At 42.3% G+C, this 16,140-nt stretch overlaps 1 protein-coding gene across 1 annotated transcript in view; it reads right to left on the reverse strand.

Annotated features, from left to right (window-relative positions):
- LOC110535616 (plexin domain-containing protein 2) overlaps positions 1-15,739 on the reverse strand; it is a 168,731-nt gene extending 152,992 nt beyond the window's left edge. Inside the window, exons 1-2 of the mRNA XM_036935347.1 lie at positions 15,663-15,739; positions 14,707-15,166 (exon numbers count right to left, since the gene is read on the reverse strand). Coding sequence (XP_036791242.1) covers positions 14,707-14,806 — 100 coding nt within the window. The 5' untranslated portion in view covers positions 14,807-15,166; positions 15,663-15,739. The remainder of the gene's footprint in view (positions 1-14,706; positions 15,167-15,662) is intronic.
- Positions 15,740-16,140: the final 401 nt, after the last annotated feature.

Below are 16,140 nucleotides of genomic sequence, written 5' to 3' on the forward strand. Positions count from 1 at the left end.
TGTTGCAGTAGCAATTTTTCCACGTGTGGAATTGCTAATTCTGTACTGTCATTCTATAAAAATGTTACTTAGTCTACTTGAATATAATAGTTAAAATGCTAATTCAGAGTCACACAGAGTGTTTCTTGGTAGTCTTAAATAAATCTACTTTGAAACAAAGTTATCCACCTCACACACATGGTTATGGACTTTAAAAAAGAAGACACCTGTACCATGTCAGAGATAGAGTTGAAATGTATTACATTTTGAGTTTTCATCCCAATATGACACATTTATATACAACACAGAAGACTGAAATATAACAAAGACTGGATTTTCAGCGCTTCCCAAAAAATATGTTTGTTGATTATGAAAATATGAATAATATTCCACCTATGAGACCACTAGAGGGGGATTTGGTCATTTGACTGCAGGAAAAGGCTACAAATAATGTCTTCTTTGTACATTGGTCCATGACTGTTGGAAGAAGCCCAGTGAAAAGAACAGAGCTTTGTGTCTCCTTATTTTTCTGTTTTTTTTTTCCGTTTTCCCGGTTGGTACGCATGGTTACATTTTCAAAATGTAGAGATAACATGTTAACTAAACTGTGATGAGTTTTCTGGTCATTTAGATACTAAACAAAAATATAAATACAACATGCAACAATTTCAAAGGTTTTACTGAGTTACAGTTAAAAATAAGGAAATCAGTCAATTTAAATAAATTCATTAGGCCCTGATCTATGGATTTCACATAACTGGGCAGGGGTGCAGCCATGGGTGGGTCTTGGAGGGCATAGGCCCACCCACTGGAGAGCTAGGACCAGCCAATCAGAATGAGTTTTTCCCCACAAAAGGTGCGAATGGACAACAGGTGTAGACTAACAGAGAAATGCGTACCCATGGGCCCTTCCCCAAAATGCCTGACAATATTTGGGCCTTCCTCTGACACTGCCTGGTATAGAGGTCCTGGAAGGCAGGGAGCTCGGTCCCAGTGATGTACTAGACTGTACGCACTACCCTCTGTAGCGCCTTGCAGTCGGAGCCCAAACAGTTGCCATAACAAGCAGTGACGCAGCCAGTCAAGATGCTCTCAATGCTGCAGCTGTATAACTTTTTGAGGATCTGAGGACCCATGACAAATCTTTTCAGCCTCCTGAGGGGGAAGAGGCGTTGTCGTGGAACCTTGAGACTTCCTTAATATTAGAGATTGTGTACTAGTTGTTAACAAAGAGACACACACCCCCTAAGAGTATGGTCACAGTCTTTCGGTTACTAGCCCAACATTCTAACAGCTAGGTTACCTGATGCCCGTTATAAATGTTTTGTCTTTTAAATTGTTATATTTTTACAAAAGAGTACTCATATTTAGTGTTTTTACATATGAACCACACTAGCTATGTGTATTTTATAAGGTTACTTTTTATTAAATGTTTATTCAATGGTTGCATGCTAATTGCTAACTGCTAGCTAGCATAGGGACGCTAGCTAGCATAGGGACAGTCAATAGCTAGCCTCCCATTTCACCCTAGCTAGCTGTTTTTTTTTTTTAGGCCTAAAATAAATTTGTATTTATTTGAAAATGTGTGAATGTGTTTGATTTTTTAAAAAAAATCAAAAATATGATTTTAAATTAGGGGTGTCAGTGTTAGTCAGTTAACGTGAGTTAACTTTTTGTCATTTTTGAGCACTTATCTTTACAACTAAATTGTGATGTGATGTGTTCATATATGAAAAATTTTTAATTTGAAAAATCCATGTACAACTTCCCAATTGTGTCCGAAAACCACACCTGACTATAATAATATATATATATATTTCCCCACATTACATTTTTCACATGTGATTTGTTCATACATGTGTGTTCATACATGAATCCGAAAACAACATTCCTCTTACTTTCCCACGCACACACACATTCTGCAACATTTCCTCAGTTTCTCCCCCCGAGGCAGCCCGCCAATAAATCAGAGCTAATTTATTTCTCCAGCATTTAGTATTCCATAAAATCAATTCAACACAATTTACACGAGGAGCACCCACCCATCTCTGTGAATGGAGAATCTGACGACAACACAATTAACAACCATACAGTAAACACCCATATGACAAATACCACCTCAAAGCTAACGGAGCATGGGAATCGTCCTTATTATCCTTATTAGAAAGGTCGATATTTATCAATTTCCGGATAAAGGTCGTAGTTCACATAAACATTAATTTGATTTCAACTTCAAAGTCATGATCTGTCCTCCCCATTTCTAAACCCAAAATGTACTTGTGGTAGTGTGAAGTATTTTATTTTAACCCGAGACACTGTGACTGTGGTTTCTGCAGGGCATGGCTGCTGGTTGTAAGGATGAGTTTGCTTGGGAGAAGGAGAGACATTTGGACAGCGACACAGCCTCTTTCCAGGCACAGAAACAAAGACTGTGTTGTTGCACTCAAGTGAGGGAGTCCCATAATTCTACTTAGACTTGCAGACGGTTTAAAACATCTTTACCAGAAACAAATATCAATGAGTACATTGCAGCATCAACAGTAGAACAATTGTAAGTAAGAAGCTGGCACGCTGCATGTCATGTCATGCCATGATCAGAATGGGGTTGGCATTGGATAAGGAGAGAGGTTCCTGTTGAACTTTACAGAAAACGTTCTCAGGGCTAGAGAAAAAAAGAGGAAAAGGAAATATGAGAGAACGACAACACCAAACACACACCTAGAGAAACACTCTCCCCCTTACATACAAACACACACACATGCTACATAGGCATTTAGCAGCATATTGGTAGCGCCAGTGAGTGACACAGTCTGGTCTGGTACAAAGGAAAGCCGCTGCTCCTGCTGGGCTGGGGACATGAAGCCTGCTGACAGGCCGGGGTAAGAGGGTCCTCCCCTGGCTCTTTGTCTTCTGTTCAGCATGCCTGGACACATTGAAAGACCTGTGGCCCTCCTTCATGACACACCCAGAGGGGGTTCTTCAACTCTCCACACTCACTGGCGACTGTCAACACTCAACACACACACACCAAATCCAGAGAGAGAGAGAGAGAGAGAAAGAGAGAGAGAGAAACACACAAACACACACATAACAAACAAACATTGCAGAGTCCCATCTGTGTTTCACCCCATTACCTCGTTGAGGCAGAGCGCTAAAGGCTGGAACCCAACGGGGACCACTGATTCAGAGTAGACCACACAACACATAGGTGACTGATGTATCCAGTGTATTTGGAAAGTATTCAGACCCCTTGACTTTTTGTTACGTTACAGCCTTATTCTAAAATTGTTTAAATGTATTTCTTGTCCTCATCCATCTCCACACAATATCCCATGATGACAAAGCAAAAACAGGCTTTTGGATTGTTTTTCAAATGTACTAAAAAAACAAAAAAACAAAAAAACATTTACATAAGTATTCAGACCCTTTACTCAGTTCTGTTGAAGCACCTTTGGCAGCAATTACAGCATCGATGTCTTCTTGGGTATGACGCTACAAGCTTGGCACACCTGTGAGCTTGGCACACCGGAATTTCTCAAATTCTTCTCTGCAGATCCTTTCAAGCTCTGTCAGGTTGAGTGGGGAGCATCGCTGCACAGCTTTTTTTCAGGTTCAAGTCTGGGTTCTGGCTCGGCCACTGAAGGACATTCAAAGACTTGTCCCGAAGCCACTCCTGTGTTGTCTTGGCTGTGTGCTTAGGGTCGTTGTCCGGTTGGAAGGTGAACCTTCGCCCCAGTCTGAGGTCCTGAGAGCTCTGGAGCAATCTTGGTTACATCAGACCAAAGAATATTGTTCCTCATGGTCTTAGACTCCTTTAGGTGCCTTCTGGCAAATTCCAAGTGGGCTGTTGTGTGACTTTTACTGAAGAGTGGCTTCCATCTGGCCACTCTACCATAAGAGCCACATTGGTGGAGTGCTGTAGAGATGGTTGTCCTTCTGGAAGGTTCTCCCATCACCACAGAGGAATTCACTGTCAGCACTGTCAGAGTGACCATCGTGTTCTTGGTCACATCCCTGACCAAGGCCCTTCTCCCCCGATTGCTCAGTTTGGCCGGGCAGCCAGTTCTAGGAAGAGTCTTGGTGGTCCCAATCTTCTTCCACTTAAGAATGATGGAGGCCACTGTGTTCTTGGGGACCTTCAATGCTGCAGACAATTTTTGGTACCCTTCCACAGATCTATGCCTCGACACAATCCTATCTCGGAGCTCTAAGGACAATTCCTTCAACCTCATGGCTTGGTTTTTGCTCTGACATACACTGTCAAATGTGGGACCTTATATAGACAGATGTGTGCCTTTCCAAATCATGTCCAGTTAATTGAATTAACCACAGGTGGACTCCAATCAAGTTGTAGAAACAACTCATGTCACGCCCTGACCATAGAGAGCCTTTTATTCTCTATTTTGGTTAGGTCAGGGTGTGACTAGGGTGGGTGGTCTAGTGTGTTTATATCTATGTTGGCCTGGTATGGTTCCCAATCAGAGGCAGCTGTTTATTGTTGTCTCTGATCGGGGATCATATTTAGGCAGCCATTTCCCCATTGTGTTTTGTGGGATCTTATTTTGAGTTAGTGCATGTAGCACCTCATATTTTATATTGTTTGTTTCCTTTTTGTTTTTGTAAGTTTCACAAGAAAATAAAGATGTGGAACTCAGAGCACGCTTGGCTCCGTCTCTCCACACAGCCGTGACATCTCAAGGATGATTAATGAAAACAGGATGCACCTGAGCTCAATTTTGAGTCTCATAGCAAAGTGTCGGAATACTTATGTAAATAAGGTATTTCTGTTTTTTATTTTTAATAAATGTGCAGATATTTCTAAAAACCTGTTTTCGTTTTGTCATTATGGGGTATTGTCTGTAGATTGATGAGAACAAAACATAATTTAATCATTTTTAGAATAAGGCTGTAACGTAACAAAATGTGGAAAAAGTCAAGGGGTCTGAATACTTTCCAAATGCACTGTATACAGACAGCCAGTTCCACTGAGGGAGCGAGCAGCTCTCTCTGTTCTTGCAAAACCCAGCAGTCTGCTGTGCTGACTCTTAGGTTGGGTAACTCAGTGAAACTCGTGACACTTGCTGAAGTGTATAATGTTTTAGGGCTTTACTCTCTAATCCCTCTGTGACTGGCTGCTCCCTCCTCTCTTCCTGAACCTTGGCTTGTTTCAGCTGGTATCAAAGTTACAATGTGTCACTGCCGGAAGAAAGCCTTTTTTTACATTAAGTGAATGCAGTAACTCCCTTGTATGCAGTTTGAAAACGTAATGACTGTAGGACCACGAACATGTATTCAAAATATCCCTGAAGTGTCATTGTTGTATGTTCAATATATGGCACGTCACATTTTTGGAGATACAAGGATACCTTGCAACAGCGATGACTGACTGGTGTGTTCAGGTGCTGTTCCTATCCGAACTGACATTTCCAGCAGCTATGAGGTATTCGAGAGGTCAGTTTCTTCCCTTGGTTGTGTTGATAACTGAGAACGACAACATGCAACCTTACATTATTTAGTGTGAACCTGGCTTACACAGACCAGACTATAAAGGTACCACATACATCCCCGGATAGCCCATACTATTACCATGTAGTCTTGCATAATACCATCCCTAACTCACTCCACACTATCACCCCTATACACTAGCACTCTTGCCAGCCCATGACAAAAAGCAGAAGATGAGGGGCGAAGTAAGGGATTGCACTCTCCCCAAATGTCCTCCCCTCCTTAATCATCACACACTCACCCCTGCCCTGCAGCTTGGTGGAAATCCCTCCATCTCAGAAACACACTTACCTTTCTTGTTAAGACTATCCAGCTAAGCCAAAGGAAGCATTGTACAGCTGCTTGGACAGCCAGACAACAGATCAGGCTCTACCTGTGAATTAATCTCTGCTTCAGATGCTGGTCTGAGATCAGTTGTCATAGACTATGAATAGCCTACCCTGCCGGGCTGTTTATTAAAGGGTTTATGATGGATGGTAAATTGAATTCCCGATATTCAGTTCTCTTCAAAGAGCACTCAGTTAAGCCCATTCAGATGCATGTTATTCAATAAAAGTTACGTGTAGCCAACACCATTCCACCAATTCCTGCTTTCTCAGACTTTTATAGGGGCCCTAATAAAGTACTTATATTTAAGGCCCAGCGCAGTCAAAAATGTGATTTTCCTGTGTATTTACATATATTTCCACACTATGAAGTTGAAAAAATACTGTGAAATTGTGAAAATTGTGATGATGTTCTTTGAGTGCAAAAAAAATTCTGCCTGCTTTGGTTGAATGGAGCTTTGGCCTTTCCATTGTGGAATCAGTTAATAGACCAATAAGAAAGAGAGTTTACAAACCTCTCTGACAATAACAGCTAGTTTTCAGTTTTCCACTCCCAACTTAGACCACTCCCAGACAGTCTTAGCAAAATTATTGCCTGAGAAAATGTTCTTTGCCAAGAAGCTATTTTTGTTTATTTTTGACCATTTTAATTGACAAACCATCTCAGTAAGGTACTTAATTGTTACCCAGAAATTATTTGATTTGGAGAGAAAACGGCTGCATTGGACCTTTAATATAATACACACAATACAAAAGCACAAAAATACCCCACTGAGTGATTACTACAATTCAAAGAAAAGGCTAAGAAAATTGAAAAGCCCCAATGAGTGTGCGAGACAAAGGGCAAAGATGGACATGAAAGAGCTTGAAAATGGCATGAAAGACAATGTCTGTACATAAAGAGCAGCTTAACAGCACCGGGGTTTCATTAACTATAGGCCTCTTTGCTTTGTCTCTGTGCCTATTGAGCCCCTCTCACCCCTCTCTTTCTGGCTCTACCCTCTATCCTCTACCACATGCACCCTACCCTCTACCCCCCCTGTATAAGGGTCCTTCACAGAGCAAAGGGGTGGACCTGAGATTTCAGGGTCTGAGGCATGACTAACGCAAGAGCCTGGTGTTGCCGTGTTGCGGTATGGGACCGTACCATCCCGGTCCTGTGCGGTATAGAAGACTTGTCACCACATATAGAGCAAGACAATGACCAACACCAACCACCACCCCCTCCCCGGCTCATACCACCCCACCTCTGTCATCCTCCGTCCATTCAAGGAAGCTTCTTTCAGGAGGTAATTCAGAGAGCCACTAAAGAGACTTTGATTCTGACCAGTTAGAATGTGCAGTGTCACACAGAGAGAGAGAGAGAGAGAGAGAGAGAGAGAGAGAGAGAGAGAGAGAGAGAGAGAATGGAATTCCTTACCAGAAGGCTTATAAACTTCCTGCACTTCTCCTCTTTCGGACTCAACACCGTCTCCTCTTTCAGAACAGACACACAGAGCTCTTTTGTGCACCATTTTGCCAGTAAGACTTGTGTCACACAGCCCGAAACTTCACCAGACAAGTCAGATAGGCTGTGTTAGCCTCGAAGGTCAAACTCAGCCTTTTGAAGTGTGGCGCTGCTAAGAAACCACTGTGTTAACTCTATGTCTATGTACGTACATGCGTGGCTTGTATTTGTGTGTGTCTGTGTGTGTGAGAGGGAAGGCAGCCTGTGGTATTAGGATGGATGAGAAGCAGGGTCCCCAGAGCTAGGGCCGTGGATAACTGCCTGGTTAAGTCACTCGCTACCTGAGAATCCATTCAACTCTGCACAGCACAGTGTAGAAAAGCACAGCACCGTGCCTGAATCCCATACAACAGAGCTCTCCACTAACACATGGCATTCCGTACACAACCACAGTCTTAGCACATTTAAATGCTCGCATTAAGGGCTGTTAAATCAGACCGCATTGTTAGTGAGCAGATCAAGACTGACTGCAACAGCACACACTAAGTGGCCTATACAGTATCTCTCTCAGAGAGAACCAGAGTGAGAATTAACCCCAAAATCACGATGAAATCATACCTCTTTATTCTGTACTCATCAGTGTGTGAGCGTGACACTGGCCATCACCCAGAGGCGTCACATGACGGGAATGTTTGAAAGAAATATGTTTAGCCCATGAGATCTTCTAATGTCGTCCAGATATAAGGCACTGCTCTTCTCATTTATAATTGTGAGAGGAACTGTGTGTGTGTGTGTGTGTGTATGTGTGTGTGTGTGTGTGTGTGTGTGTGTGTGTGTGTGTGTGTGTGTGTGTGTGTGTGAACATGTTTAACTATACTTGTGGGGATCAGAATTCCCCACAAGAATAGTAAACAAACAGAAATGTGAACATTTATTTTGTCCCCATAAGGTAATTTGCTATTTCCAGGGGGTTTAGGGTTAAGGTTAGAATTAGTGTTAGGGTTAGAATTAGGTTTAGGGTTAGGAGCTAGGGTTAGGTTAATGGAAAATTTGATTTTGAATGGGACTGAATTGTGTGGTTAGTTATCTTATTTTCGGATCGGTGTCCCGTCAACGGGACGGTTGAGCTAACATAGGCTAATGCGATTAGCATGAGGCTGTAAGTAACAAGAACATTTCCCAGGACATAGACATATCTGATATTGGCAGAAAGCTTAAATTCTTGTTATACAAAACTGTGTGTGGGTGTGTGGCTATAGCCATCAACATTTGTATTTTTTCCCTGTCATCTGCTGCTGTGGAAGCTGGCCAATGAAAGAACCAGAGTGTGTGAGTCAGTCTCCACAGCGAGTTGTACACAACAAGGTCCCAGATACCCAGTGAACTTCAGAGTGAACAGCCTTTGGGTGCACCCACACCAACCCCACGGCTGACGTTCGTTAGGGTGTTTCTTGTCCTTTACTTCCTGTTTATTAACAATGTACTATCTAGGAAAGGAGAGAGGCACTACTCACCATAAATATGGTCAGTTAATGCTAAGACAAGGGAAGCGTCTCACTGGACAGCTACTCTAAAAATAATACCCTATATAGAACAGAGGCAGAGAGGGGTGCACCTGGAAAGATCTCCTCTAAAGTTGCAAATCTCTACAAGCCTTTTAGACGTTGACAGCTGGATCCCTGTCCATGTGTTCGCAAATAACTGTTGAGGTTGGAGAACTTTGCTTCATTTGAGAAAAAACGGGTGGTGGTTGGAATCAATGAGAATGTGAATTATTTTATTCCATAACCTCTTCAGAAACAGTGTGACACTTCAACCCAGAGCGTACCTCGAAAACTAATGATCTGGGCCTTTCAAAGATAGAATGTGAGCTCTTGATAATTCTAGCAAGGATCTAAGTTCAGATGATCCATGTGCAGCACTGGCTGGCCAAGGAGATTCATTGGCTCCATAAACTAAGACAAAGTACCTGATATGGTGAAAAGCACAGTAACGACAACACAATGTCTATGTGCGTGTGTGTGTATACGTGTGTTTGAATCTCAAACAATAACATACTCATAGCAGTTTTTCTCTCTCAAACACAGACACACATTCTGAAGAGCTCACCACTAGAGCCCTTGGTGGACAGTATGGACTCATCCATCTACTAGAGCCACTGGTGGACAGCATGGACTCATCCACCTACAAGAGCCCCTGGTGGACAGTGTGGGCTCATCCAATTACTAGAGCCTTCAGTGGACAGTATGGACTCATCCAAATACTAGAGCCATTGGTGGACAGTATGGACTCATCCATTACTAGAGCTTTTTGTGGACAGTATGGACTCATCCAACTAATAGAGCCAGTGGTGGACAGTATGGACTCATCCATCTACTAGAGCCCCTGGTGGACAGCATGGACTCATCCATCTACCAGAGCACCTAGTGGACAGCATCGACTCATCCAACTACTAGAGCCCCTGGTGGACAGTATGGACTCATCCAACTACTAGAGTCTTTGCTGGACAGTATGGACTCATCCATCTACTAGAGCACCTAGTGGACAACATGGACTCATCCACCTACTACAGCCCCTGGTGGACAGTATGACTCATCCAACTACTAGAGCCTTTGGTGGACAGTATGGACTCATCCATCTACTAGAGCCCCTGGTGGACAGTATGGACTCATCCAACTACTAGAGCCCTTGTGGACAGTATGGACTCATCCAAATACTACAGCCTTTGGTGGACAGTATGCACTCATCCAACTACTAGAACCCCTGATGGACATTATGGACTCATGCAATTACTATAGCCAGCGGTGGACAGTATGGACTCATCCAACTACTAGAGCATTTGGTGGACAGTATGGACTCATCCATCTACTAGAGCACCTAGTGGACAGCATGGACTCATCCAACTACTAGAGCCCCCGGTGGACAGTATGGACTCATCCAATTACTAGAGCTTTTTGTGGACAGTATGGACTCATCCAAATACTAGTGCCTTTGGTGGACAGCATGGACCCATCCAACTACTAGAGCCCTGGTGGACAGTATGGGCTCTTCCAATTACTAGAGCCTTTGGTGGACAGTATGCACTCAACCAACTACTAGAGCCCCTGGTGGACAGTATGGACTCATCCAATTACTAGAGCCTTTGGTGGACAGTATGGACTCATCCAACAACTAGAGCCCTGGTGGACAGTATGGACTCATCCATCTACTAGAGCCTTTGGTGGACAGTAAAGACTCATCCATCTACTAGAGCACCTAGAGCATCTACTAGAGCATCTACTAGAGTATGTATAGGCCACCTTCTAACAAAAGTGTGTTTTTTTATCAGTTTAATAACAGGCTTATGGAATGTGACTTTGGGAAAGAGTTAATCTTAATGGGAGATTTTATGAAGACAAGTTTAGTAGGAAAACCCTCAAACGGATCACTAATACCTTTGACCTTACACAGCTAGTTAGCTAGGGCCAACCAGGGTGACTTGTTGCTCTAAAACACAGATTGTTTTGGTGTTCAGTAATAAACCAGAGAGACTGACTAAATCATTCAATATGGTTACTGGGCTATCTGAACATAATCTGACACTTATAGCCAGAAAGCTGTCTAAGAGCAGGTTTATCCTCTCTACTGTTAGAAAGCCGGATCAACTAAGAATATCTAAGAGTGAATTAAGCTATTATGAAAACGCAATTAAGGGAATTAACTGAATGATCTCTTGTCCTAAACAGACGTGGAAGCTGATAGTCAAGTTTTTCTATCCACAATCCAGACTACAATAAATGGTTTCCTAAAGAAAATCAAATCCAAATCTGGCCAAAAGAGCACTCTTCCTTGGCTAAATGGAGAAATCTGGAAATTGATGAAATAAAAAGATTATGCTCTAAAAATAGCCCTAAAATCCAAATTAGAGCATGACAGACAACCATGTTGAGAAATAAGGTGATGAAAGAAATCAGACAGGCCAAGGCAAACTTTTTTATTAACATAATTGGTGAAACAAAGGGAAATTCTAAACTGATCTTGGAGAATCTAAAAAAGTTAACTGGGAACGACCCTAGTAACACTGCAAAAATACTAGAAATCATGGTGAATAACAATCTAACACAGGATGCAGTCGAAATAGCAATAGCCTTCAATACCTACTTTATTGACTCTGTCAGGGTACTGACACAGAACCCCTCCACTGGTTTCTTGGGCTCAGTGCTAGTAAATGATGCTCAACCTGTCTTCATCATAAGGGAGGTTTCTGAGTCTAAGGTGAACAAGGTGATTAGCTCACTAAAGAACTCTAAAGCCAAAGATGTGTTTGGGCTGGACTCTACCTTTCTTAAAAACTACAAAGAGTCACTCATTGGCCCCATTACTAAGGTCACCAACACATCTATTGGTCTCTGGGTGTTTCCAAGGGTATGGAAGTCGGCCATAATAACGGCCATCTTTAAATCAGGCGACCCTGCTGATGTGAGTAACTACAGGCCCATTAGTATACTACCTGTGGTGTCAAAGGTTGTTGAAAAGTGTGTAGCAGAACAACTGATTGCCCACCTCAACAACAGCCCCTTCACATTACACTCCATGCAGTTTGGCTTCAGAGCAAAACCATCCACAGAAACGGCCAACTGCTTTCTTCTGGAAAATGTAAAGTTCAAGATGGACAAAGGGGGCATTGTTGGGGCTGTGTTTCTGGACCTAAGGAAGGCTTTTGATACTGTTAACCATGAGATTCTCATCACAAAATTGTCCAAGTTCAACTTTTCCCCTGATGCCTTGAGATGGATGAAATCATACCTTGAAGGCAGAACTCAGTGTGTCAGAGTGAGCAATGAGCTGTCGCCCACTCTTAGCTATGATGTAGGCGTGCCCCAAGGGTCAATACTGGGGCCCCTCCTGTTCAGCCTGTACATTAATGATCTGCCTTCTGTCTGTACTGGGTCTGAAGTTCAAATGTATGCAGATGATACAGTGATATATGTACATGCAAAGAGCAAACAACAAGCTGCAAAAGAACTCACTACTGTAATGGTCCAGGTTACAATGTGGCTCAGTGACTCGTGTTTGCATCTCAATGTGAAAATAACTGTTTGCATGTTCTTCACAAAGAGGGCAACAGATGCTAAATGTCTATGTGTCAGGGGAGAAGCTCTAGGTGGTATCTGATTTTAAGTACCTTGGCATCATACTTGATTCCAACATCTCTTTTAAAAAGCATGTGAAAAAGGTAATTCAAATAACCAAATTCAACCTAGCTAATTTCCGATTTATACGAAATGGTTTGACTACAGAGCTAGCAAAACTGTACTTCAAATCTATGATACTCCCCCCACTTAACATACTGCTTGACTGTTACATCCTCAGAAAGCATGAGCTCCTGAGTTGGGAAAATCTTGTGCAATACACCGACGCATGTCTTGTATTCAAGATCCTAAATGGTCTGGCTCCCCCTCCACTCATTATTTTTGTTAAACAGAAAACCCAAACATATGGCAGCAGATCCACAAGGTCTGCCATGAGAGGTGACTGTATAGTTCCCTTAAGGAAAAGCACCTTTAGTAAATCCGCTTTCTCTGTGAGAGCATCTCATGTCTGGAATACACTGCCATCAGACACAGATAACTGCACCACATATCACACTTTCACAAAATGCTTGAAGACATGGCTAAAGGTCAATCAGAGTTGTGAACATGGTCCCTAGCTGTGTGTTTCCGCTTTCCATGTTGTCTGTTGTCTGTAGCTTGTGAGGTGTGGAAACACTTTGTTGCTTTTATGAATTTTGTGTTGCTGCTTTTTGTTCTATGTTGCTATGTCTGTATGCTACATCTTGCTTGTCCTATGTTGCTCTCTCTGTATGCTATGTCTTGCTTGTCCTATGTTGCTATTGTCTATATTGTAATTGTTTTTAATAACCTGCCAGGGACTGCGGTTGAAAATTAGTCGGCTGGCTAAAACCGGCACTTTTACTGAAACGTTGATCAATGCCCACTGTCCCTGTAAAAATAAAATCAACTCAACTCAACACCTAGTGGACAGCACGGACTCCTCCACCTACTAGAGCCCCTGATGGACATTATGGGCTCTTCCAATTACTAGAGCCTTTGGTGGACAGTATGGACTCATCAAAATACTAGAGCCCTGTTGGACAGTATTAACTCAACATCTTCCTTTGGGCCCTGGTCAAAAATAGTGTGTAGGGAATAGGATGTCATTTGGAATGCAGGCATCAACTGTAGACACCTTGCAGAAGAGTGTGGATCATCAATGTTCCTCCCTCACTTTAAAGACCTGCACCTCCATCGGGAATACTAATACTTGAGCAAGTATTTATTTTCTAAAATGATGGGTTACTGATTGAAAGTGTTTGGTTGTTGAACTTTGAAGAAGTGGAGACTGCCAGATTGGTAGAGGTTGTTCTACACTTTAAAAAAAGTACTGTGGTTTTTACAGTAACTTACTGGCAGCCAGTTACCTGTAAATTACTGTAATAAAAAAGTTACAGTCTTAAGACTGGTTCCAGATCAGATAAAGCAAGGTCCTGGTAGACAGCACATGCACTGACAGAGGGACAAACTCAATCAGATGGTTGAAGGGGCGCACCACTGCCAAAATCATATCGGTGTTCTTTCCCATCATGGAGGTTATCGTATTCTTTAAGGAATGTTAATAGTTGGGTCAAAGAATACAAGCTGTTTGATTTATAGGATGCCACAGCTAAGTCAAACGCAAAACATGATCTTTCTCATTTGATTTTCAAAAATCATCAAGTCGTTCATGATTCACCAAATCCCAACTAATTTATATAAAACATTGAATGTGATAAAAACGAGGAAAATAAACACATTCAACACCTCTTACAATGTGCCCTTATATTAATAAAAGCATGATAACACGTTGGGACGCAGACTGTGTTATACACATGTTTATAGTAAGGATAATAAATGATCTGACATAGCCTAACATAAAGTCTCCGACATAGGGTCGCTGAAATAAAAATAGCGGAGAACAATAGCCGTGCACACATCCAAAACCAGCAGCCTTCAAATCCCCCTCACAAGCGCGGACGCGCGCAGTAGACGCACGCACGCACACACACCACGAACCTCAGCAACCCTCACTCACGAGCGCACAAACCGTTATAAACACAATATCATAGCAATAATGAAAACCATGTAGCATGTAGTTGGTATTTAGTCACCATACAAATTCTTATTTGACAGTTATAAAGGCAGTAAGTAAAAGATACTGGTAAATGCGTCTACAACAAACCTTGTTTCATTATATTACACCATGAAAGTGATTGCAGCATTGCACCTTATTACACCAAACCACACTAAATAATACATAAAGCACTGTAAACGTTTCTCTGTACAAGACATCATGCATAGTGTTTTATTTTGTTATCATTACATATGGAGAGATCTTCATGGTGCAAATATAAGAGGTACTATGGGGTCTTACCGTTTGTCGGGTCCTGTCCGGGCTCTTGAAACGCATTTCCAAGAGACAGAAAAACTAAAACAACTCCAACAACAAGGTCGAATGTCTTCACACCTGCCATATCCGAGATCCACGATTGATTGCACTGCTCCTCTTTATAGAATGTTTATTTTTTTCATACACCAAAAATCGTAGGGGATAAGTAGACTACACTCCGTAACTCTTCTCGAGTGTAGTCTGCAAGACAGCCTTTCGCAGAGCAAAACCTGTCTGCGCTGTTCGTTGGTTTGCAGACGCGTGATGTGATGTGTGGTGTTTTGTTTGTGTGTGTGTGCGTGCGTGCGTGCGTGCGTGAGTGAGTGAGTGAAGATATGCGTGAATGCGCGCATACGGTCCAAGAAGGTCCCGGGCCACCACAAAAAAAAGCAAAACGGTTCAGAATATTGGGGTCATCCCAGCTCCACACACATAGGTCTCATTCCTACCCGGGAAAGAAGAGAGAAGTGCGATGTGAGTTGGGTTCTCAGAGAGGACTCCCTCGTCACCAATCCAACACCACCAATAGTACGTAGCTTTTTACAGTCAGTGCAAACCACCAGTCTGCAACAATACAGTGTCAGATGCTGCTGGAATATGTTATCCACCCGTAACTAACTGGATAATAATGGACTTTTCTGTGACACAAGACAGACAAGAACTTATTACACTATAAGACAGTTTTTTAAAGTAAAACAAAACAAATCAACCATAACATCTTTGTTGAAAACACCCTATGCTATACAGTGCATTCCTAAGGTATTCAGACCCCTTGATGTTTTCTACATTTCGTTACGTTACTGCCTTGTTCTAAACATTTTTTTTTTTAAATTCACTCATCAATCAACACACAATACCCCATAATGACAAAGCAAAAACAGGTAAAATAATTTTGTGGAAATGTATTGAAAATAAAAAAAGTAAACATCAAATATACATACGTTTTCAGACCCTTTACTCTGTACTTTGTTCAATAGCCTTTGGCTGCTATTACAGCCATGAGTCTTCTTGGGTATGACGCTAACAGCTTGGCACACCTGTATTTGTGGAGTTTCTCTCATTCTTCTCTGGAAATCCACTCAAGTTCTGTCAGGTTGGATGGGGCGCGTGGCTGCACAATTATCTTCAGGTCTCTCCAGAGATGTTTGTTCTGGTTCAAGTCCGGGCTTTGGCTGGGCCACTCAATGACATTCAGAGACTTATCAACACTCCATAATTGTCTTGGTTGTGTGATTAGGATCGTTGTCCTGTTGGAAAGTGAACCTGGAGCAGATTTCCATCAAGGATCTCTCTGTACTTTGCTCTGTTCATCTTTGCCTCGTTCCTGACTAGTCTCCCAGTCCCTGCCACTGATGCTACCACCACCATGCTTCACAATAGGGATGGTGCCGCTTGGCATTCAGACCAAAGAGTTCAATC

Source organism: Oncorhynchus mykiss, chromosome 11, assembly GCF_013265735.2.
Source record: "Oncorhynchus mykiss isolate Arlee chromosome 11, USDA_OmykA_1.1, whole genome shotgun sequence".
Lineage (NCBI taxonomy): Eukaryota > Metazoa > Chordata > Actinopteri > Salmoniformes > Salmonidae > Oncorhynchus > Oncorhynchus mykiss.